Source organism: Jaculus jaculus, chromosome 13, assembly GCF_020740685.1.
Source record: "Jaculus jaculus isolate mJacJac1 chromosome 13, mJacJac1.mat.Y.cur, whole genome shotgun sequence".
Classification (NCBI taxonomy): Eukaryota; Metazoa; Chordata; class Mammalia; order Rodentia; family Dipodidae; genus Jaculus; species Jaculus jaculus.
The window spans coordinates 24,081,445-24,106,199 of record NC_059114.1 but is presented as its reverse complement, the minus strand read 5'-3'; the positions used below and the strand labels follow the sequence as shown (position 1 = coordinate 24,106,199).

The following is a 24,755-nucleotide window of genomic DNA, read 5'->3' as shown; positions in this document are numbered from 1 at the left end:
GTTTTATTCCTTCACTTATTCAGTCAATACTTATTGAATATTTTCACTTAGCATATGCCAGGTTCTCTGGTGCTTGGGGATGGAAAAGCTATACTGAATGAATTTGAAATAACTTTGAGTGAATAAAATTCTTCTGAAATAATATTAGCAAATTCTTTTGAGTGATTGCCATGTGCCAGGTCCTGAGCTTTATTTCAGGAGATTCAATTCAAAACATACTGAGTTTCCATGCAGAAGATGCAGAGAAACACATCGGGGCTTATAGACTGTTAGAATCCTTCAGGTACCTAGTAAATTCTCTACACCTTGCATGCAAAGTCAGCATGCTATCAGAATCCCTCCTGTGTATGATTCTGAGGAGTGACAAATTCTACAAACCAGGATGTGTTTATCTCTTGTGAGAGATTGTGTAGTGTTAGTCAATATCAGATGGAAGTAGGTGACCATGCACTTGTTAGTTGGTCACTACAGAACATGGTTTCCAACCTTTGCACTGTTGACATTTGGGTCACACAGTTCTTTGTTGTAGTGGCTGGACTTTGTATTGTAGGAATAAAAATAAAATATATTTAAATATCCGGGTATGATGGTGCATGACTTTAATCCCAGCATTTGGGAGGCAGAGGTAGGAGGATCGCCACGAGTTTGAGGCTACCCTGAGACTACATAGTAAATTCCAGGTCAGCCTGAGCTAAAGTGAAATCCTACCATTGCAGAATAGAAATAGGATTGTTGGCACTGGAATTATGATGTATTTTAAGCTTATATTTGCATTTTTGGTTGTTCTGAAACAGGGTCTCACTTGTAGCTGAGGCTATTGTTGGAGTCACTTTGTAGCTCAGGCAGCAGGCCTTGAACTTGGGGTCCTCTTGTGTCAGCCTCCCAAGTGTTAGTTATGATAGACATGCATCAGTCCACCATGTCTAACTGAATAGGGCTTTCTTTTTCTGTGCTTTTTTGGTTTGGTTTTGCTTTTTTAAAATAATTTTTTGTTTATTTTTATTTATTTATTTGAAAGTGACAGAGAAAGAGGCAGGGAGAAAGAGAGAAAGAGAGAGAGAGAGAGAGAGAGAGAGAGAGGGAGGGAGGGAGGAAGGGAGGGCGGGAGGGAGGGAGAGAGAGAGAGAGAGACTATGAGTGTGCCATGTCCTCCAGCCACAGCTAAAGAACTCCAGATGCATATGCCACCTTGCCCATCTGGCTTATGTGGGTCCTGGGGAATTGAGCCTCTCTAGCCCCTGGTTTGGTTTTTCAAGGTAGGGTCTTGCATGGAATTCACTCTGTAGTCTCAGACTGACCTTGAACTCACAGTGATCCTCCTACCTCTGCCTCCTGAGTGCTGGGATTAAAAGTGTGCACCACCACGCCTGGTTTCTGTTGCTTTTTGAAGACAAGATCTCTCATGTAGCCCAGGAAGGTCTTGAGGATGATCTTTAACTCTTGATCCTTCTGTCTCTACCTCTCATGAGTTGGGGTTGTAGATATGACCAACTGCGCCTTGCTGGGATTCCTTCTTCTGTTTTTTGAGGTAGGGTCTCACTCTGATACAGGCTGACATGGAATTTACTATGTCATCTCAGGATGGCCTCAAACTCACAGCTATCCTCCTGTCTCTGCCTCCTGAGTGTTAGGATTAAAGGTATGTGCCACCATGCCCAGAATGGCTGGAATTTCTTTTTTTCTTCTTTCTTTCTTTATTTATTTGAGAGAGAAAGAAAGAGGCAGAAAGAAGGGGAGAGAATGGGCACGTCAGGGCCTCCAGCCACTGTAAACAAACTCCAGATGCATACACCCCCTCATGCATCTGGCTTATGTGGGTCCTGGAGAATTGAACTGCGATCCTTTGGCTTTGCAGGCAAATGCCTTAACTGCTAAACCATCTCTTCAGTCCCATGGCTGGGATTTCTTAATGTATCTAAATCTTCACAGTTCTAATAGTCCTACTATCAGCAGCAGTTATTCAAAAGAGGCTCTGGGAAAATCCAGTTTCACTTACTAGCTAAACAAACTGAACCAGCTGGGCGTAGTGATGCATGCCTTTAATCCCAGCACTCTGGAGGCTGAGGTAGGAAGATTGTGGTAAATTCAAGGCCAGCCTGAGAGGACATAGTGAATTCCAGGTTCTAGGTTCTGAGTTAGAGCAAGACCTTATTTCAAAAAAAAAAAAAGGTGAAGGAGACAGAAGACAGACCCTGAGGATACTCAATGTTTATCTCAGACACAAGGTCACACTTGTGTACAAAGTGGCACACACATCTGGAGCTTGATTACAGTGGCTGGAGGCCCTGGTGCACCAATTCTTTCTCTCCCTCCCTCCCTTTTGCCCATGTGCACTCTTGCTGTCTCTCATAAGGAAAAGAAAAGGCCTAGCCAGCCGTGGTGGCACATGTCTTTAATCCTAGCACTCAAGAGCAGAGGTAGGAGGAACTCTGAGAGTTCGAGGCCAACCTGAGACTACATAATGAATTCCATTTAGCCAGAGCTAGAGTGAGACCCTACCTTGAAAAGCCAAAAAAAAAAAAAAAAAAAAAAAAAAAGAACCAAGCCAAGCCAGTCTGTTGGGCTTGCCTTAAAAAAAAAAAAATATATATATATATATATAAGCTGGGCGTGGTGGCACACGCCTTTAATCCCAGCACTCGGGAGGCAGAGGTAGGAGGATCGCCGTGAGTTCGAGGCCACCCTGAGACTACATAGTGAATTCCAGGTCAGCCTGAGCCAGAGTGAGACCCTACCTAAAAAAAAAAAAAAAAAAAAAAAAAATATATATATATATATATATAATTTGTTTGAATATGGCATAGTGGTACAAGATTTTGCAAGCAAGTGCCTTCAACTGCTGAGCCATCTCCCCAGCCCACCCTTTCTTTTAACAGAGAAAAAAAGATACCCACACTTTCCTTACTGTGAATACTAATGAAATCAAGTATTAGTCTTTTATTAAAATTATTTTTGTTGTTTTTTTGAGGTAGGGTCTCGCTGTAGTTCAAACTGACCTGGAATTCACTCCTTAGTCTCAGGGTGGCCTCAAACTCATGACAAAAAAGTATTTTTATTGATTATTTATTTGCAAGCAGAGAAAGGGAAGGAGGGAGGGAAGGAAGGAGAGAGAAAGAAAAAGAAGCTATAAATTACTTTGTTAGCTGCTTCTTTAATTGGGGTTACTTCAACATTTATCAGTAAAATACAGTTCGTGACCTTTCTGATTAAGGATGACAGGGATCTTCCCTTTTCTTGAAATAGCTTTCTCACCTTAAGAAAAAAAAGAGAAAACTATTTATTTTCTAATGATATTTTGGTCAGGAGCAGTTACTGAGAGCAGTGGTTTTACGTTGGGAGCTGAGACAAGTCATTCAATATTCATAAGTACCAGAATAGATCTTTCATAGCTGAGTTACTAAAATTCAAAGGTAGGATGTCTTCAGGAAATGTTTTTAAGCAATGACCTTCAACTTCAGTATTCTAAAAGCAGCAGCACAGTGGACAATTGTTAGTTTCATTTGGGGCCATTGAAATGAATAGTGCTGAATAATATAATGGCTTAAAATTTTATTGTAATCAAATTTTTTATTTTATTTATTTATTTGTAAGGAGAGAGAGAAGGCGCGCGGGGCAGTGGGGGGAGGTGGAGAGAAATGGGAATGCCAGGGCATCTAGCCACTGCAACTGAACTCCAGATGCATGCACCCTCTTGTGCATCTGGCTTACATGGGGACTGCTAAGCCATTTCACCAGCCCTTCTAATGGCTTTTGAAGACATCATGTACTTTAGATACTACCAAATCAATAAACACGACTGTCATTCAAGTGTGTATATTGTGTATTGGTTAATTATAACTGAAACCCTTTCATAATACTCATCTTTCAAATCAAGTACTAAAACTACAACTGAAGTACTCATAAAATAGAATTGTCAGAAAAATAGAGATATTATATAGTTTTTACTAGGTAATTGTGATACTTGGAGTTAGCTAGAGATTCTATCATGCATATTATTTTATGTACCTTGAAGCACTTTCAGTTTAAGATGTATATATTTATTTTATTTTTTTAAGAGAGAGAATTGGTGCACTAGGGCCTCAGGCATTGCAATTGAACTACAGATGCTTGTACCAGCTAGTGGACATGTGAGACCTTGCGCTTGCCTCACCTTTGTGTGTCTGGCTTACATGAGATCTGGAAAGAGATTGAACATGGGTCCTTAGGCTTCATAGGCAAGTACCTTAACCACTAAGCCATCTCTCCAGCCTACTGGATATAATACTATTGAGTTGTTTATTTAATTTTTTTTCATCTTATTTCAAGTAGAGACAGACAGAGAGAGAGAGAGAGAGAGACAGAGAGGAGAGAGACAGAGAGAGGGGATGGGCATGCCGGGGCCTCTAGCCACTGCAAACAAACTCCAGAAGTATGTATCACTTTTTGTGTCTGGCTTTATGAGGGTAATGGGGAATGAACTCAGGTCACTAGGATTTGCAGGCAAATTCCTTAACTACTAAGCCATCTCTCCAGTCCCTGGGTTGCTTTTTGATTTTATTTTTTTTTTGAAGCAAAGTTTTACTCTAGCTCAGGCTAACCTAGAGCTCACTATGTAGCCCAGGCTGGCCTTGAACTCATGACAGTCTTTCTACCTCAGCCTCTTGAGTACTAGGATTAAAGACATGAACCACCTCACCTGGTACTTTTTTGATTCTTTTAAAAAATATTTAATTAATTAATTTATTTGAGAGAGAGAGGGGTGGGGGGAGGGAAAGAAAGAAGTAGATAGAGAATGAGTGCACCAGGGCCTCCAACCACTGCAAACAAACTCCAGACACATGTGCCACCTTATGTATCTTGCTCATGTGGGACCTAGAGAATCAAACCTGGGTTCTTAGGCCTTGTAGGCAAGCATCTTAACTGCTAAGCCTCCCAGCCCCTTTTTAAATTATTGAGTATAGTAAAAACCTATATTGCATTTTTTTTTTTCAGTTTTTCAAGGTAGGTTTTCACTCTAGCCCAGGCTGACATGGAATTCACTATGTAGTCTCAGGCTGGCCTCAAGTTCACAGTGATCCTCTTACCTCTGCCTTCTGAGTGCTGGGATTAAACGCGTGCACCACCATGCTTTGACATGCATTTTATTAGTAGTTACTTCAGTGACCCTAAGTAGATGATCAGTATACCATAAGTAAAAGTATATGTGGACTACATACGTATTTTATATGAGAGTTGTATTTGGTGGTAAAAGTCACAAAGTCAATACTGGAAAGCTTTTGATTTTTGAGGCAAGCTCTCACTTTAGCCCAGGCTAGTCAGGGATTTTACTCTGAGATGTGGAACTCATGGTGATCTTTCTACCTTAGCCTCCCAAGTACTGGACTTAAGGGTACGAGACACCAAATCCACCACCATATCCAGCTTGGAAAGCTTTTAAAAAATATGATTTATTTGTTTGTTGGTTTGCATGTGTGTATTTTGTGTGTGTTGCAAGCAAAAAACTCCTGAGCCAACTCCTGAGCCATCTCCTCAGCCTAGGCCCTCCTTCTTTCCCTCCTTTGTTCTTTTCATCTGGTCTTGAAATCTCCCTCTTCCTGCCTCAGCCTTATAAGTGCTGGGATTATTGGCTTCCACAGCCATAACTGGCCTTGGGTTCTTTCAATTAGATCTAATCTCAATTTATATGTGCACGTTATGGTATGGTATGGTATGGTATGTATGTATGTATGCATGTATGTATGTATGCATGCATGCATGTATTTTTGGTGCCAAGAATTGTGCCAGCTGCTTGAAGCATGCAAAGCACATGGCCTTTTTAATCTGGATTTTAGAAATGACATTTATTTGAGAGAGAGTGCAAATGAGTGCATGGGCATGTGAGGGCCTTTTGGCGTTGCAGATGAATGCCAGACACATGCACACTTTGTCTTCTCTGGCTTTATGTGGAGAGGGTATTGGGGAATTGAACCCGAGCTGTCATGCTTTGTAAAGTACCTTTAACTCTCCAGCCCTAATCTGGATTTTTTTTTTTTTTTTTGAGGTAGAGTCTCACTGTAACCTAGGCTGATCTGGAACTCAACTGTAGTCCTAGCTTGGCCTTGAACTCACAGCTGTCCTTTTATCTCTGCCTCCTGAGTGCTGGGATTAAGTGCAGGTGCTACCACACCTGGCTTCTCATCTAGATGTTTTTCTCCCTTGAGGTAGGATCTCACTGTAGCTCAGACTGACCTTGAATTTTCTATGTAGTCTCAGGGTGGCCTTGAACTCACAGTGACTCTCCTACTTCTGCTTCCTGAGTGCTGGGATTAACGGTTTATGCCACCAAACCCGGTCCTAATCCAGATTTTAAATAAGAGTATTAGAGACCGGGGAGATGGTTTCTACTGTGCAAACATGAGGGCCTGAGGCTAGGTGAATTTAATTCTCTCAGCACCCATGGAAAAAGTTGGATGTGGCCACACACATCTGTAACTCTGGTTCTGTGGGAGTAGAGATTGGAAAATCTTTGAGGCTCACAAAAACTGCAGTGCTAGGTTTAGGGAGAGACCCTGTCTCAAGGAAATACATGGATGAGTGATAGAGGTGGATATCTAATGTTCTCCTTTATCCTCTATACACATGTACACAGGGTGCATGCATCTGTGCACACACACACACAAAGTACATAACACATACTACACATGTGTGCACATGTGCATGCACACACACACACACACACACAAAAGAAGCATTAGCATAAAAGCTTGACAGATGGGGATTTCCATCAGCATAGAACTGTTCTCTGGTTACATTGAAAATAATTTTTGGCGTGGACTGTTTATTATTTAAATATTTATTTATTTTTGTTTTGTTTTGTTTGAGACAGGGTCTCAGTCTGTGGCCCAAGTTGGCCTGGAACTTCTGGTATTCCTTCTGCCTCAACCTCCTGACATATTTACTTCCATGGATGACTTTGATAAAAGCAGTAACCCACTTCTGTATTGTATTTTTATTTAGATTTTAACATTTGAGACCAAGAATCCAACAGAGTTAGCAGAACGTTTGCGCTCTGTTTGTGGGAATCAGAGCAATGCCTATGCCCGCCTGCTGGAATACCGCCTGAATGCCTTGCGAGGACTGTGGAATGCCCAGCGCCAGCTGGCCCTAGAAGAGCAGCATGAAAGGGAGAGCTCTGGGGATGAAGAGACTTTGGCCCTGCTCAAGCGCCAGGGCTTGCTGCAGCAACCCGAGCAAGCGCCCTTCACATCGCGCATGGGGCTCCTGCTGGTCTTTCCCCTTATTCAGTCCCAGAGTAGAACAGACCCCTCTCTCTGTAACATAACTGCTGAGGTGCTATTGAACTGCCTGCGTGACTGCCAGCCTTTGAGCTTGACCAAGGAGCCTGCTGACTGTCTCAACGGAATTGAAACTTTGTTGTGCTCTTGGCTAGAGGAGACTTCTAACACGGGCAGACATATCCCACACAAGCAAAAAGAAAATGCTGCTGCTGCCCTGGTGGCTTTGGCATGTGCCAGGTAAGGAAAATGCCATTTAGTAACTTTGTGACTAATGTGCTCACACCTAGAGCATTTCATGGAAGGCACAGCATGCAGAAGTTCTGTATTTTCAATATTGAGTTTCGCAGCCTTAGTAATGAAGATGGTGCTCTCACCAAACTTTGGCACCAATCTCCTGAGCTGGAGCCCCAAGTTCAGGTTGTTGTTTTTTTTGGTCTGTTGTGCCATGATGATAATGATTTAGAATTGAGTATCTAACCTGACTGTGTCTGTATTTCTCCATGAATTTGTAAAGCTTTTACATTTGTTCGTGCCTGTCTATAAGAATCACAGCATGAAAAAAAAAAAAAAAAAGAATCACAGCATGTAAGGGATTATTTCTCACCTGGTCTGTATCACAAGACTAAGTCACAAATTGTATTTCTAAACCCTAGTTTATTTATTTAGTTTATTTTCAAGCAAAAGAGAGAGATGAGGGGGAATCTTTTTTAATATTTTATTTTTACTGAGAAAGAGAGGGAGGGAGAGAGAGAAAAAAAGGCAGCCACTGTAAACGAACTCCAGACACATGCACTGCGGGTGTGCATCTGGCTAACATGTGTCCTGGGGAGTTGAACCTTAGCTGGTAAGCCATCTTTCCAGCCCCAGTGCACTGCTCTTGCTACTGCATACTAACTTCAGATGCATACACTGCTTTGTTTACTTGGATACTGGGGAATTGGAATTGAATCTGGGCTTCGGGCTTTGCAAATAAGTGCCTTTAACCACGACCCAGTCCCTGGACCCCAATTTAATTGAAAGATAAAAATCTCTCTGAATATATCTTTTTGTTTGTTTGTTTGTTTGTTTTTGTTTTGCAAAGTAGGGACTCAATCTAGCCCAGGCTGACCTGGAACTCACTCTTTAGTCATTGACTGGCCTCAAACACTTAGCGATTCTCCTTCAACCTCCCAAGTGCTGGGATTAAAGGCATGTGCCACCATGCCTGACTCTCTGTATATATCAAGATTCAATATTGTGGTGATGTAATTAATCTGTCATCAGTAGGAAATGTACTTGGATTTGCTTTTTTGGGGTAGGGTCTTACTCTATAGCCCATGCTGGTCTCAAACTCAGGATTTTTCTGCCTAGCAACCCATGTGATCATGAGTGCAGATTTGTGACAAGTAAGTCCACTAACTACTCTTGTTTTTCTCTAAGTTAAATGTCTAGAGACCAATTATAACCATGGTCTGACAGATTTGTATTATTTGTCTATCCCTCCTCCTCAGAATTTGTTTTTGTTTTCTAAATTTTATGTATTTACTTATATGAGAGACAGAAAGATTGAGTGCACCAGGGCCTCTAGCCATGGCAAACAAACTCCAGACACATTTGCCACCTTGTACACTGGCTTATGTGGATACTGGGGAATCGAACCTGGGTCCTTTGGCTTTGCAGGCAAGTGTTTTTAACCACTGAGCCATTTCTTCATCCTAGAATATATATATATATATTTTGTTGACAACTTCCACTATGGTAAACAATATCCCATGGTAACTCCCTTCTTCCCCCCACTTTCCCCTTTGAAACTCCACTCTCCCTCATATCCCCTTCCCCTCTCAATCAGTCTCTTTTTTATTTTGATGTCATGATCTTTTCCTCCTATTATGAGGGTCTTGTGTAGGTAGTGTCAGGTACTGCAAGGTCATGGATACCCAGGTCATTTTGTCTCTGGAGGGAACATGTTGTAAGGTGTCCTACCCTTCCTTTGGCTCTTACATTCTTTCTGCCACCTCTTCCACAATAGACCCTGAGCCTTGGCAGGTGTGATAGAGATATTGCAGTACTGAGCACTCCTGTCACTTCTTTCCAGCCCTATGATGCCTTCTGAGTCACCCAAGGTCACTGACATCTTAAAAGAGAAGATTCTCTACCAAAAGTGAGAGTAGCATTAATATGAGTATGAACATTAACAGAGTACTTACTGGGCAGTTTGATAAGCATAGTATATACAGTTAGCCAGACAACAGCAGACGTTACACCCCTAGGGCTCATGACTACCCGTTTTAAGTTTTCAGTATCAGGGATGTATTCCCTCCCATGGAGTGGGCATCCAGTCCAATTAGAGGGCAGTTTGTTTCCACCATGACAGATGTGCCACTATTGTACCCATTGGCTCATTTGGCCTGGCTGGTCAAATATGAGGTGTCCACTGTTGAATGTCTTCACTGGTGATTTCTCTCCCATTGAGCTGCATGTAGCATGGCTTTTTCCAACTTTTTGTCAGCTGATCTACATGGAGGAGGTTATCAGCTCCATTCCAGCAGGATTTCTCAGTGGCCTTGCAGTCCAAGTATGTGGGGTCTTCAGCAAGAGGGTCTTACCATCTATTCCTGGTAGGAAACCAAGGGCCTTGGCAATGGCCTGTAAATAATCTATGGCTTCTGAGCGTTCCATTGTCTAAAAATGTAGGTTTCCATGTGACTTATTTATATCCTCTTAGATTTTGATTAGCCCTTCTTCCATCTTTCCTTTACTCAATCTCTTCCCCTGACCTCACTTAGGCCTTTTCACCCCCATCAATCTGTTCTTCTACTTACATATATACAATACCATCCTATAAAGTCCCCCCACCCCCCTTTTCCATTCCCTTTCTAGCTTACTTGCCTCTGCTACTGAGTTTTCTTCCTATTCACATAGAAGTCCAATCATTTGTAGCTAGGATCCACATATGAGAGAGAACATGTGATGTTTCAGCCCAGAAATTTTATATTTTGGTTTTTCAAGGTACTGACTCATTCTAGCTCAGGCTAGAATGTTTGTTTTAAAAAATATTTTATTTATTTATTTATTTGACAGAAAAAGAGGGGGAGAAAGAGAAAGAATGGCCATGCCAGGGCCTCCAGCCACTACATATGAACTTCAGACGCGTGCACCCCCTTGTGCATTTGGCTAACATGGGTCCTGAGGAATTGAACCTAGATCCTTTAGCTCTGCAGGCAAACGTCCTAACTGCTAAGCCATTTCCCAGCCTGAATCTCAAGTTATTTTTAAGGCCAAATAGCACCATCAAGTATTGTTGGCAAGGTTAGTTGTAGGTTCCTGAAGACTGGTTGGTTGTGGAAATCCTGACACAGTGTTTAATTCTGGAGATACTGGGTGGTACAGAAATAAGTTTCTGTACAAAGGCTTTATGTTAGATTATTTTCTACAGATACAAAAAGCAGTTTTGAGCCTGAAGTAGATTTGCTAACAATATAAAAGTTCCATTGTGAGAGAATTCCCTTTTAAAAGGTACTATTTTTAGGTAGGATATTGGGAAGAAACAACTCTTTATTATTTGTTTGTTTGTTTATTTATTTGTGTGTTTGTGTTTGTTTTGTTTTGAGACAGCTTCTCACTCTATCCTAGGCTGACCTGGAACTCACTCTGTAGCTTCAGGCTAGCCTGCAGCTTGGTGATGTTCCTACCTCAGCTTCCTGAGTGCTGGTGGTTATAGGTGTGAGGCATCATGGCCTCTAATGCTTCACGTTTTTTTTTTCTTCTTCTTTTTGTTGTTTTGCTTTTTTGAGGTAGGGTTTCATTCTAGCCCAGGCTAACCTAGAATTCACTGTTTAGTTTCAGAGTGGCCTCAAAGTCATGGTCATCCTCTTACCTCTGCCTCCCAAGTGCTGGGAATAAAGAGGTGCACCACCACCACACTCAGCAGGGTTTTTTTTTTTTTTTTTTTTCTTTTCTCTATTTTTTTATTTTCCAAGGTAGGGTCTTGCTCTAGCCCAGGTTGACCTGGAATTCACTATGTAGTCTCAAGGTGGCCTCAAATTCATGGGACTCCAACCTCTGCCTCCTAAGTGCTGGGATTAAAGGTGTGCACCTCCACATCTGACTCAACACTTTAGTTTTTTGTTTTGTTGTTTTCTGAGATAGGGTCTCCCTATGCCCCAGGCTAACCTGGAATTCACTAAGTAGTTTCAGGGTGGCCTGGAACTCTGGGCAATTCTAACTCTGCCTCTGAGTGCTGGGATTAAAGGCGTGTGAAACCACGCCCAGCTTTACCTCTTAGTTTTGTATCATTTGTTATTAAACATTGAATCACAGAACTGACTTTTTAGCTAATTACCAAAATTGAATCTGGATAAACTTAAAGATTTGACAGATAAGCCTGGAAATGGTGTTAGACTTTAACCTTACCTATGAAGTCTTTCCTCTAGACTAGGTGGTATGGTGTTGAGAACCACCCAAGCAAGGCGCTGCATGCTTTTGTTTTTAACCACTTAAGGGGAAAATGTTTATCTTTCTCAATGCAAGGAGAAAAATCTTCATAATGAGCATTGTGTCACTCCCATAGTCGCCTGAGCCAATGGTGGTAGGTAAGAATCAAATGTGTTTTGTATACCACATTTTCTGATTGGTAGAAAAAATGCACATATTTTAGAACTTTTGCATGTAGTTAATAAAACTTAGTTAATTATAACTGCCTAATTTATTTGATCTTCACTTTTGGTGATTTTCCTTTTTTTATTTTTTATTTTTTTTATTTTTAGGGGATCATTGAAAACTTTTGTCCACACAGTCCATCTGTTACAGAAGCAGACTGAGCTAGGGTCCCTGCCTGTCGCTGATGTACTGTATAGGTGAGTTGTCACTTTGGATCATTTCCTTCAAGAAATGTTTATGCATAAAGGCTCTTATGACAAGCAGATTGCTAACTCATTAATAATTCACAGCTATGAATAAAATAGAATTATAGCCAACTGCTCAAGAATTTTTATTTTATTTTATTTTATTATTATTATTTTTTGCCTTTGGAGGTAGTGTTTCGCTTTAGCCCAGGCTGACCTGAAATTCACTATGTAGTCTCAGGCTGGCCTCAAATTCATAGCAATGCTTCTATCTCTGCCTCCCAAGTGCTGGGATTAAAGACGTGTGTCACCACGACTGGCAAGAATTTTGTATCTTACATTTTCTTCCTTGTAAGTGCTCTTAGAGCACATTCTTCTTACATTTATGTGTTTTTTTGTTTTTTTTTCTAGGTAGGGTTTCACTCTAGCCCAAGCTGACCTGGAATTCACTATGTAGTCTCAGGGTGGCTTCAAATTTATGACAGTCCTCCTACCTGTGCTTCCCAAGTGCTGGAATCAAAGGCATGCACCAACCATACCTGGCTTCTTCTGTGTTGTTTTTTTTTTTTGTTTTTTTTTTTGTTGTTTTTAAAGATTGGGTCTCACTGTGGCCCAAGCTGATGTAGAATTCACTATGGAGTCTCAGGGTGGCCCTGAACTCATGAAGATCTTCCTACCTCTGCCCTCCTGAGTGCTGGGATTAAAGTCATACACCACCACGCCTGACTTTTTTTTTTTTTAAATTACTTTTTTTATTTGAGAAAGAGGGAGAAAGAGAGAGAGAGAAGAGGCAGATAGAGAATGGACATGTCAGGGCCTCCAACCACTGCAAACAAACTCCAGATATATGTGCCACCTTGTGCATCTGGTTTATCTGGATACCTGGGAATCAAACCTGGGTTCTTACATTTCAAAGGAAAGCACCTTAACTGCCAAGCTATCTCTCTAGCTCCCTGGCTTCTTTTTAATTTTTGTGCCAGGTGTGGTGGTGCACACCTTTAATCTCAGCACTGCAGAGGCAGAGCTAGCAGGATTGATGTGAGCTCCGGGCCAGCCTGAGATGACATAATGAATTCCAGATCAGCCTGGGCTAGAGTGAAATCCTACCTGGAAAAGCAAAAAATAAAAATAAAATAAAATAAAAGTAGGGAAGCCAGGTGTGGTGGCATATGCCTTTAATCCCAGCAATTGGGAGGCAGAGGTAAAGAGGATCACTGTGAGTTCAAGGCCAGCCTGGGACTACAGAGTGAGTTCCAGGTTAGCTTGGGCTAGAGTGAGACCCTACTTCGAGGAAGAAAAAGAAAAAAACAGGGATTGAGGATGTGGTTCAGCAGGTAAGAGCACTTGCTGTATACAAGCATGAGGACCTGGGTTTGATTCCCAACGATCACATAAAAATTCAGACATAGGTCTGTCTGGAAGACTTGTTCTTTTTAGAAGTTTGGGGCATTGTGTCCTGGACTCCGATTCCTGTGCTACCACACTGCAGGGAGAGTTGAGGGAAGGTGCTAAATGTTCAGGAAGCTGGAAATGTCAGAGTCTCACTCTATAGCCAATATTAACCTGCAACACATAGCCCAGGCTTCCCTCAAGTTTGCAGCAGTCCTCTGACCTCTGCCTTCTAAGTACCGAGATTTATACACATGAGCCATGAACCTCTGGCTACCTGACCTTGTTTCTTCTTCATATCCGTCTTGCTGTCCTTTGTGGCTTACCTGTAAGCAATGAAAATCAGTGTGGAGTCCTGGTTTGGGAAGGTACTTTTGCTGGTTGAGATTTCAACCTGATGGATGGTTAACACTGGATGCAGGATACTAAGAGCAGCTATGCTCAGTGACCTTCCTGCCTGCCTTGATGCCTCCTTCCTTCTCTGTATGGATGTCTTCCCTCAATGACTTGTTAAGGTGAAGCAGGCGTGTAGGTGCAGACCTACAATCCCAGTCACTTTGGAGTCTGAGGCAGGAGGTGGGCCACAAGTTACAGACCCGCGTGGTCAATAGATTTCAAGACCACCTTGAGGGAACATAGTGAAACTCTATTGCAAATATACAAAAACACCCGAAAAACAAGTTGTATAAATTTTCAGTGATTTTTTTTTTTTAAAGGCTGGGTGTGGTGGCACACGCCTTTGATCTCAGTACTTGGGAGGCAAAGGTAGGAGGATCACATGAGTTCGAGGCCACCCTGAAACTACATAGTGAATTTCAGGTCAGCCTGGACTAGAGTGAAACCCTACCTGGGGGAAATAAAAAAAGCCAGGCATAAAAAAGCTGTGCATACCTATAACCTCAGTGCTGAAGGGGTAGAGAGGGGGGTATGTGGTCACTTGAGGTTCCTCATCAGTCAATGTAACTAACAAATGGGGAGCTCCAGGTCAGTGACAGCTTCTGTCTCAGGGAAATAAAGCAGAAGTCTGACAGAAGAGATGTTTAATGTCTTCCATGGACCTCTACATATGTGCCTGTGAGGCATGTGCATCTGTATACATGTACATATACCACAGATGCACATGTCAATAAATAAATGTGTAGAATTTTTTAAAATTCACTACTTTGTTGTACATTTTAAGTGCAAACTTGAGATGATGGTGTATTAAGGTATAAAGAAAGGAAAATCATTCAAAATCTTGTTAGTCAAAGACCATTTGTAATGTATGCATGTATATATATGTTTATTTTTCTTCCTTTGGGGGACTTATATTTTTTGTTTGTTTGTTTTTTGTTTTTCAAGGTAGGGTCTCTCTCTGGCTCAGGCTGACCTGGAATTCACTATATAGTTTCAAGGTGGCCTCGAACTCTCGGTGATCCTCCTACCCCTGCCTCTCAAGTGCTGGGATTAAAGGCTTGTACCACCACGCCTGGCTTGGGGGACCTTTTTTTGAGATAGGGTCTCACTCTAGCCCTAGCTGACCTGGAACTCACTCTGTACTCCCAGGCTGGCCTCAAATTGACAACATTCCTATCTCTGCCTTCTGAGTGCTGAGATTAAAGTCATGTGCCACCATGCCCAGCTGTACTTCTTTATCAAAAATCTTTTTTATTTATTGGTAAGCAGAGAGAAATAGAAGTGAAAGAATGGGTACATCAGGGCCTCTAGCCACTGCAAACTCCAGATGTATGTACCTCTTTGTGCATCTAGCTTTATATGGGTACTGGAGAATCTAACCTGGGTTGTTAGGCTTTGTAGGCAAGTGTCTTAACTGCTAATCCACCTCTCTAGCCCTGTGTATGTACTACTACTACTTCTCCTCCTCCTTCTTTCTTCTGTTTTTTTTGAGGTAGGGTCTTGCTCCAGCCCAGGCTGACCTAGAATTCACTGTGTAGTCTCAGAGTGACCTTGAACTCAAGGCAATGCTCCTACCTCTGCCTCCAAAGTGCTGGGATTAAAAGCGTGCACCACCATGGCCAGCATATATACTTCTTTAAAATAATAATAATATATGTTTTTAATTATTATTTTTTTAGAGATAGGCTTCCACTCTCGCTTAGGCTGACATGGAATTCACTATGTAGTCTCAGGGTGTCCTCAAGCTCATTGCAATCCTCCTACCTCTGCCTCCTGAGTGCTGGGATTAAAGGTGTGCACCACCACGCCTGGCTTAAAAAATGTTTTTTATGAGAGAGAAAGAGAGAAAGAATTGGTGTGCCAGGGCCTCCACCCCTGAACTTAGCCACCTTGTGTACATGCACAACTTTATGCATGCATCACATGCGTCTGGCTTTTGTGGGATCTGGAGAGTCAAACATGGAGGCAAATACCTTAACCTCTAAACCATCTCTCTAGCCCTATATGTATTTCTTTTTTTTTTTTTGTAATGTAAAAATTTTTATGAACATTTTCCATGATTATAAAAAAATATCCCATGGTAATTCCCTCCTATATGTATTTCTTAACTTCTCTTTTTTTTTTTTTGGTTTTTCGAGGTAGGGTCTCACTCTGGTCCAGGCTGACCTGGAATTAACTCTGTAGTCTCAGGGTGGCCTTGAATTCACGGCGATCCTCCTACCTCTGCCTCCCGAGTGCTGGGATTAAAGGCGTGCGCTACCACGCCTGGCTTGTATTTCTTAACTTCTTAATCATGCTCCTCTTTGCTTCTTTTTCTGCCTATTTCTCACATATACCTGTCAGTTTAAAATGCATGCCTTTAGCTGGGCATGGGAGCACATGCCTGTAATCATAGCATTTGGGAGGTAGAGGCAGGAGAATCAGGAGTTCAAGACCAGCTTTGGCTATCAGCAAATTCCATACTGGCCTACCGTACATGAGACACTATTTCTAAAATCCAAAACAAAATGAAAGTAAAAATAAAATGAGTACTTTTTTTTTTTTTCTTTTTCAAGGTAGGGTCTAACTCTAGACCAGCTGACCTGGAATTCCCTATGTAGTATCAGGCTGGCCTCCAACTCACAGCGATCTTCCTACCTCTGCCTCTGGAGTGCTGGGATTAAAGGTGTGAGCCATTATGCCCAGCTACAAAAATGAGCACATTTTACACACAGGTACACAAAGCAGTGCTTTGTAAGTTTTTCACTTAAAGTAAACTGACTATCTTTTCAGATGTACAACATAATACTGTCTTAGTATACTTTTTCAGTTTACCAGTGCTGGAATGAATAGTTTCAGGTCCTTATAATTCTCCTTTACCCCTTATAGGCTGCTGCTTTTGGAAGGGGGACCTGGATCCCCCTCCTGTTTGCTTGGGGGCAAACACATAGTATCGTGGGGGTATGAAGACATGTTGCCTGCACCAGATAGCAATACTGGCTCCAGTTCTGAAAATAAAGGTAACATAAAGGGTTTTGCCCTATGCAAAAAATTGGGGTTAGATCATTGTGGCAAGTGCTTTCACTGTAACCTTGTATGTTCCTTTTAATTAAGAACTCAAGATTTCTGTACAGTGTGTTCATTGTTTGCTTTAACAGTGAAAGTGGAAAGGTTGATACTAGGTGAGGTAAGAAAATGGATAGGTTTACTGTCACAGGCAAAGGGATTGTCCCTATACTCCTGCCAAAGAATATAGATCACCCTGCATGTTTGAGTTTAGCCATCAAAGCTGTAGTTTTGGTTAACAAGGGAGAGTATCAGATATTGTTGCATGCTACTATTACTTTTTTGTTGTTGTTGATTTTTGAGGTAGAGTCTCTCTCTAGCCCAGGCTGACCTGGAATTTACTATGTAGTCTCAGGGTGGTCTTGAAATCATGGCAATCCTTCTACCTCTGCTTCTTTAAAAAAAAAATTTTTTTTTGTTCATTTTATTTTTTTGAGAGTGACAGAGAGAGGGAGAGAATGGGCACACCAGGGCCTCCAGCCACTGCAAACGAACTCCAGACGCATGCACCCCCTTGTACGTCTGGCTAACGTGGGTCCTGGGGAATTGAGCCTCAAACCGGGGTCCTTAGGCTTCACAGGCAAGCGCTTAACTGCTAAGCCATTTCTCCAGCCCCTACCTCTTAAGTCTTAAGTGCTGGCATTAAAGACGTGCACCACTATGCTCAGCACATGCTACTATTTCTTATAGTAATTTGTTGTGTCTTAATGAGTCCTTCTGTCCTAAGAACAAAAACATGAGAAGATTTAAGGGAGTATGAGTTGTTAAGTAGGGCCTTTAAACAAAATAGGCTGTGTTGAGATGGTTTTACATGATTACATGCCAGTTTATTATTTGATCTCAGCAAAAGTAGCAGAAACTCTCCAATGCGACCTACTTAAGATTTCCAGGTGAATTCATTCACTCCATTGGTGCCTTACCTTTGTAGACCAGTACCCAGGCTGCACACCCAGGCTTGTCGGTTCTGCTCAACACACTGCACCGCCCTCCCACGCTGGTGGAGCTGTAGCTTGCCAAGAGTCAGCCTTGCTCCTAAACCGCTTTGTTAGGGTAATTGGTTCTTGTTATGATACCATCAGTTACTGTAGTGGCATTACCATAACACTATACCATATTATGTCATTAGCTATCACATAACTGAATGAAAGAGAAACCTCCCCTTGCCACACACAGGCTGTTTCCATAAAACTGTGACCATGTTACAACCAGCTGAGTCTCTGGGGTTGGGTGGGGTTGAGAGCTGGTCAGTTCATCCCTTTTATTTCTTACCCACGACCCTCTTTGGGCAAATATAGGGCAGGAAGTGGAGTCTGAGCAATAGGCTGCTTAGCACCCTGAAGCCTACCATGTTGCCCTTCACAGTCCATTGTTTCTTCCATAGAGTATAAGAGGCAGGATTCTGCATATGATTTGTGATCTTCCTGACTCAACCGGGGTTAGCAGCAGAAGCACAACACCTGCAATACCCAAGGAGTGCTCAGACAAGATGGGCACAACCCCTTCACACAGAGCTGAAGCCTTTTCTTGTCCCTCCCTCCCTCCCTCTCTCTTTTCTTTTCTTTTATTTTGCGGTAGGGTCTCACTCTGGCTTAGGCTGTCCTGGAATTCACGATGTAGTCTCAGCATGGCCTCAAACTCTCAGAGATCCTCTTACCACTGCCTCCCAAGTGCTGGGATTAAAGTCGTGCGCCACCATGCCTGGCTCCTGAAGCCTTTTCTGTATTATCTCTCTTCACCATCTGCCCTTCCTTGGGGTAGCTTCCCAGGGGATGATGGTGTTAGGTCCAGGAGGTTTGCCTTACTACTATCCTCTTGTGCCTTTGGCTTTGTGTCTAGGCTGTTTTAATTTTACTTTTTTTTTTTTTTTTTTTTTTTTTTTTTTTTACAGGCAGGGTCTCGCTCTAGCCTAGTCTGACCTGGAATTCACTATGTAGTCTCAGGGTGTCCTTGAACTCATGGGCGATCCTCCTACCTCTGCCTCCCGAGTGCTGGGGTTAAAGGCGTGCACCACCACACCTAGCTAGGCTATTTTTCTTATAATACTTTTTTTAAAAAAAACTTTGTTTATATTTATTTAATTGAGAGGGAGAGAAAGAGGCAGAATAGCCAGCGTGGTGGCGCACGCCTTTAATCCCAGCACTCGGGAGGCAGAGGTAGGAGGATTGCCGTGAGTGAGGCTACCCTGAGAATGCAGAGTGAATTCCAGGTCAGCCTGAGCTAGAGTGAGACCCTACCTTGAAAAAACAACAACAACAAAACACACACACAAAAAAAAAAAAAAAAAAGAAAGAAAGAAAGAGGCAGAGAGAAGAGAGAGAACGGACAAGCCAGGGCTTCCAGCCACTGCAAACAAATTCCAGATGCATGTACCTCTTTGTGCATCTGGCTTACATGGGTCCTGGAGAATCAAACTGAGGCCCTTTGGCTTTGCAGGCAAATGCCTTCACTGCTAAGCCATCTCTCCAGCTGTCTTATAATACTTTTAGAATATTCTTTTTCTTTTCCCCCTTTTCTCTTTCCTTACCTTTCCTCTTTATTTTTGGAGACAGGTTCACACTGCATTGCCCAGGATGTCCTAGAACTGTAGGGCTCAAGGGATCCTTTTACTCATCCTCCTTCATTAGAATAATTCTATTTAACTTATAGTATTGAAAGATTCAGCATTAACAGAAGTTGAGAGAACACTATACTAACCCTGAGTATTCTCGTCACTCAGCTTCAAGAAATATTAACTTCTGGGCCAGTTTTGTCAGTCACCCTCACTCCTGCCCCTGGACAGACTCACATTCAAATGGTCTTGAGATTATAATGATATTAGAATAAATGTTATTTGTAAGTTAAATATTTAAGGTATGAAATTAATATTTTTAAAATGATTATCCACTTTCACTGATCTTTTTAAAAAAATATTTATTTATTTAAGAGAGAGAAAGAGGCAGATAGAAAGAAAGAGAAGGATGCGCCAGGGTCTCCAGCCACTGCAAATGAACTCCAGATGCATGCGCCACCTTGTGCATATGGTTTACGTGAGTCCTAGGGAATTAAACCTGGGTCCCTTGGCTTTGTAAGCAAGCACCTTAACCACTGAGCCAACTGTCCAGCCCCATCACTGTTCTTTTTTTTTTTCAAGGAACAAATGGGCATAGATCCCAATTGTCTCAGATTAGTAGACTGAATCTTTGAGCTAACAACAAAGTAGCAAGTCAATACAAATTTGAGTGGTGTGACATTGAATTCCTCCCAACTAATATGACATGCTCCCCTGAAATATAGATTATGAAAATAAACACTGAAACTTTGACCCATAAGGCTTATTTTTTTTAAGTTTTAAAAAATTTTATTTTATTTACTTGAGAGAGAAAGGAGAGAATGGGCTCACCAAGGCTTTCAGCCATTGCAAACAAACTCCAGATGCATGTGCCACCTTGTGCATCTGGCCCACCTGGGTCCTGGGGAATTGAACCTGGTTCCTTTAGCTTTGGAGGCAAGTGCCTTAACTGCTAAGCTATCCCTCCAACCTCCATAAGCCTTATTTTAAGGCTGATTCTTGGGATTATAAATTAGTAAAATGCCTTTAATCCCAGCACTTGGGAGGCAGAGGTAGGAGGATCACTGTGAGTTTGAGGCTACCCTGAGACTACGTAGTGAACTCCAGGTCAGCCTGGACTAGAGTGGAACCCCCCCCCCCCAAAGAAGCTAAATTAGTAAAATGTTTAATGTCATATATAGAGAAACTTTTTTAGGTTGGGGAAGATATAGCCAGGGGAAATATTACTGTTATTTCCTTTATTCTTTCTGGAACTAAAATTAGATACCTGAATGGAAAGTCCTACATTAGTATGGCAGCATCATTTTCCATGCCATTTAGGGGTCATTGGCTTGGCACTAGAGAACAGTATAGTTGCATTGCTTGTCTTATCTCACTCAGCTAGCAATCACAGTAACCCCCAAGGTACACATTATCATGCTTGTCTTATGGATATCTTAAGCCGTAGTTCAAAGAGGTCCCAGGTCACCTAATGAAGGCCATGGTATACCTTTCTTACTAGACACTCATGAGTGAAATGTATCTTCTCAGTCATTTCAGGTCAGAGTTAAACTTGACTTAGTCCCTTTGTCTTACACAAAAAAGAAAAGAAAACGAAAGGAGAGAAAAGAAAAGAAAAGGAAAAACAAAACATTTTGTTGGTGGAACCTGCTAATAACCATCTGTCCTGTTTTTCTGCTCTTGGTCCTTGCTTCCACATGCTTCTTGATTTTGAGAGATTTAAGCCATTTACCCTGAAAGTCACATTGAAAAACCTTTTTTAAATTGGGAGGTTGTCCTTTACTCAATTTCCTCATGACTTTTTGTTGGAAAAGCATTCTATAACCTCATAGACAAAGCCTACCTATGAAAACCTGTGAATACTGATTTCAGATGCTGACTTGGGACGCTGTCTCACCACAGACGGGCTTTACCTCTACACTACCAACTCCGTTGGGAGAGGAGTAAGCAAACTGGGCTCTGGATTACATGGTACTCTCAGGTCAGTCATGTAGAACTGGCTGATTGTGGCTGGAGTTTTCCTCTTACAAACATCTGCAGAGAAGACAAGGGTTGTATCCTGACTCCCCATATACTAGTAAGGAAGTAGCAGGTCTGGATTTATGCAAATGAGCCCTGTCCTTTCTTATTGCCACCTTCCTATCTTGCTCTGTGAGACCATTTTAGCTTTGTTTGACTGAGGCATTTGGTAGCCAAGTCATAAATTCCTCTTGGGACCAGGCTGGCCTGGAATACACTGTGTGGCTAAGAATGACCTTGAACTGTTGATCCTGTTGCCTCCACCTCTGGAGTGCTAAGATTACAGGCCTGGGCTACTTCTACTAGTTTAGAGACCAGGATTTTGAAAAATAATGTGACTTCATGTTGATACATGGACATTTTTCTAGATAAATCTGTTTTTGGTGGTTGTTCTTGGATTTGACATTAAATTAGGAGTGACTTTCAGTTGAGATATAAGAACTATGAATTCTTTTTTATCTTTTCAAATTTTTTTTATTAACAACTTCCATGATTATAAACAATATCCCATGGTAATGCCCTCCCTCCCCACACCGTCCCCTTTGAAACTCCATTCTCCATCAAATACCCGCCTCTTTTCAATCAGTCTGTCTTTTATTTTGATGTCATGAAGATCTATGAATTCTGATGGTTTGAGAACCTAATATATATTTATTGAGACCTTCCCCCAACTTTTTTCTCCTCTCTACTTCATTGTGGAAAATTAATATTTGTTATAGTTTGTTAGTTCCAAAGTTACTATAATATAATTCTTCTCCTTAGCTATGTCACTGGTCATCATTTATAAGAGCTGAGCCAGAAATATTGTTGTTCCTCGTAGGGCCACAAACCAGCCCAGGGACACTACTTGTGCCTCTTTCTTCTTTCAGGGGGTTCGTGTACTGCCGCAATGAGGAGTTGGAACCAGGATGGGTAGCTTTTGGCAGTGGCAGTCTCCTCCATCGGCCTGTGTCTTTTGACAGTAAGCCTCACTTCCTTTTCCAAGTCTTAGACCAGAATACCCTTCAGGTAAGTGGAAAGCCTCTGGCATTATCTTTTGTATTTTGTGGACATATCTAACATTATTAGAAGTAATAATAACACAATTGATATGTTTTCTTTCTAGCATGGCCTCCTTCTGGTTGTTACAGGTGGAACATTGTGTGTGTATGTGTGTGTGTATGTTATGTGATATGATGTATGTGCAGATTCACGTGCCTGTGCACATGCATATGGAGGCCAGAGGAAAACATCAGGTGTCCTCTTCTGTATAGAATGTCAACCCTGTATTTTCTTGAGTCAGTCTCTCTTTCTAATGTGGAACTGCTGTCAGCAAGTTTCAGAGGTGCTCCAGTCTCTGATTCCCCAACAGGTCTGAGGTCAGAGATGTGCATGGCCTTGACTAGCTGTAAAAAATATATTCGGGAAGTTGGGCATGGTGGCGCATGCCTTTAATCCCAGCACTTGGGAGGCAGAGGTAGGAGGATTGCCATGAGTTTGAGGCCACCCTGAGACTACAGAATATTTGGGGGCTTTAGAGATGGCTCAGTGGTTAAGTTACTTGCCTGCAAAACCTATGGACCTGAGTTCAATTCCTCAGTATCCACATAATGCCAGATAACAAGGTTGTACATGCGTCTGGAGTTCATTTATAGCAGCTAGAGGCCCTGATGTGCCCATCTTCCTTTTGTCTGCCTCTGACTCTCTCTTAAATAAATAAATATATTTACTTGGGATGGAGAGATGGCTCAGTGGATAAGGCACTTGCTGTTGCAAATAAGTGTGTCCCCCCAGCTTCAGATTCTCCTGACTCTACCTCCCATTGTCATAGGCATGCTGGGATCAGAGATGCTCTTGTCATTTTGTGTCTAGTTGTTTTTTTTTAATTTTATGTTACATTTATTTATTTATTTGACAGAGAGAAATAGGGAGAGTGAGAGAGAGAGAAGGGGCACACCAGGGTCTCCAACCATTGCAAACAAACTCCAGATGCATGTGCCACCTTGTGCATCTGGCTAACGTGGGTCCTGGGGAATCAGACCTGAGTCCTTTGGCTTTTGCAGGCAACCCCCTTAACTGCTAAGCCATCCCTCCATCCCCTGTGTCTAGTTTTATGTGGGTTGCTTGGGAATTAAACCCTGACTGGCAGGCTTTGCGAGCAAGCACCTTTAACCACTGAGCCATCTTCATAGCCTTATGTCCAGCTTTTTTTTTTTTTTTTTTTGAGATGGGGGTCTCACTCTAGCCCAGGCTGACCTGGAAATCACTTTGTAGTCCCAGGCTGGCCTTGAACTCATAGCAGTCCTTCTACCTCTGCTGGGATACCAACTGCTGGATTAAAGACATGCAACACCACACCCAGCCTCCTATGCCCAGGTTTTGTTTTTTTCTTTTCTTTTTTTTTTTAGGTAGGGTCTCACTCTAGCTCAGGCTGACCTGGAATTAATTATGTAGTCTCAGGGTGGCCTCAAACTCACAGCAATCCTCCTACCTCTGCTCCCTCAGTGCCAGGATTAAAGGTATTTGCCATGATGCCTGGCCTATGCCCAGCTTTTTACATGGGAATAGTTTTATTTTGACCAGGAAGGGTTGCAAATTTTTCTTTAGACTTAATAGCTTCAATGGGCTGACACACTGATTCACACTGTGTCCCTCTGATGAAATAACCCCCCCTTCCTGTCCAGGTGTGCCAGACAGTGCCCATGCCAGCCAGTCCCCTCCCAGCTGGTAGCACCATGAGCACTGTGCACCTCTCTTCAGATGGCACATACTTCTACTGGATCTGGTCTCCTGCTAGTCTGAATGAGAAAACTCCAAAGGGACATTCTGTCTTCATGGACACTTTTGAACTTCTGGTAAGTTTAACTCTCATTTTGTGTCTTTGCAGAAAACCATTATGGTATCTACAAAGTGACACTGGTTTTCTTCTTGGGTAAAAGCTTGTTGTTTATTTTTGCACGTATTCACAGTGGGGTGTGAATGTAGAAATGCTCACGGGGTGCTGGAAATGTGGAACTTAATTGCAGAAGCAAGAATGGCTCTCTGTATATTCCCAAGAGACAAAGCAGTAGGATTTATGAGAAGGCCCAAGAGCCACACAGCATTCTACCCAGGTAGTGGGAATACAGTGCAGTCAGAGTGGGAGGTTTTTGTTCAAGTGAAGCTTAGATTCTGGGTCCAGGGTTGAGTAGACTGGGGTAATGGTGGTAGAGAAACAAAAGATGAACTGTAGACAAGTGAGCAAATAAAGGAATAATTTGAGGCAGTGAAGGAACCAATGTAGTAAACTGGAGAAGGAAT

General features: G+C 42.1%; 1 protein-coding gene across 3 annotated transcripts in view; it reads left to right on the top strand.

Moving 5' to 3' along the window:
• Hectd4 (HECT domain E3 ubiquitin protein ligase 4) overlaps window positions 1-24,755 on the top strand; it is a 227,454-nt gene that overhangs the window by 39,639 nt on the left and 163,060 nt on the right. For all 3 annotated transcript variants that reach the window (XM_045132394.1, XM_045132393.1, XM_045132392.1), the window contains exons 2-7: window positions 6,976-7,493; window positions 12,002-12,091; window positions 16,733-16,863; window positions 21,330-21,438; window positions 22,346-22,484; window positions 24,140-24,310. In XM_045132394.1, coding sequence (XP_044988329.1) covers window positions 6,976-7,493; window positions 12,002-12,091; window positions 16,733-16,863; window positions 21,330-21,438; window positions 22,346-22,484; window positions 24,140-24,310 — 1,158 coding nt within the window. The remainder of the gene's footprint in view (window positions 1-6,975; window positions 7,494-12,001; window positions 12,092-16,732; window positions 16,864-21,329; window positions 21,439-22,345; window positions 22,485-24,139; window positions 24,311-24,755) is intronic.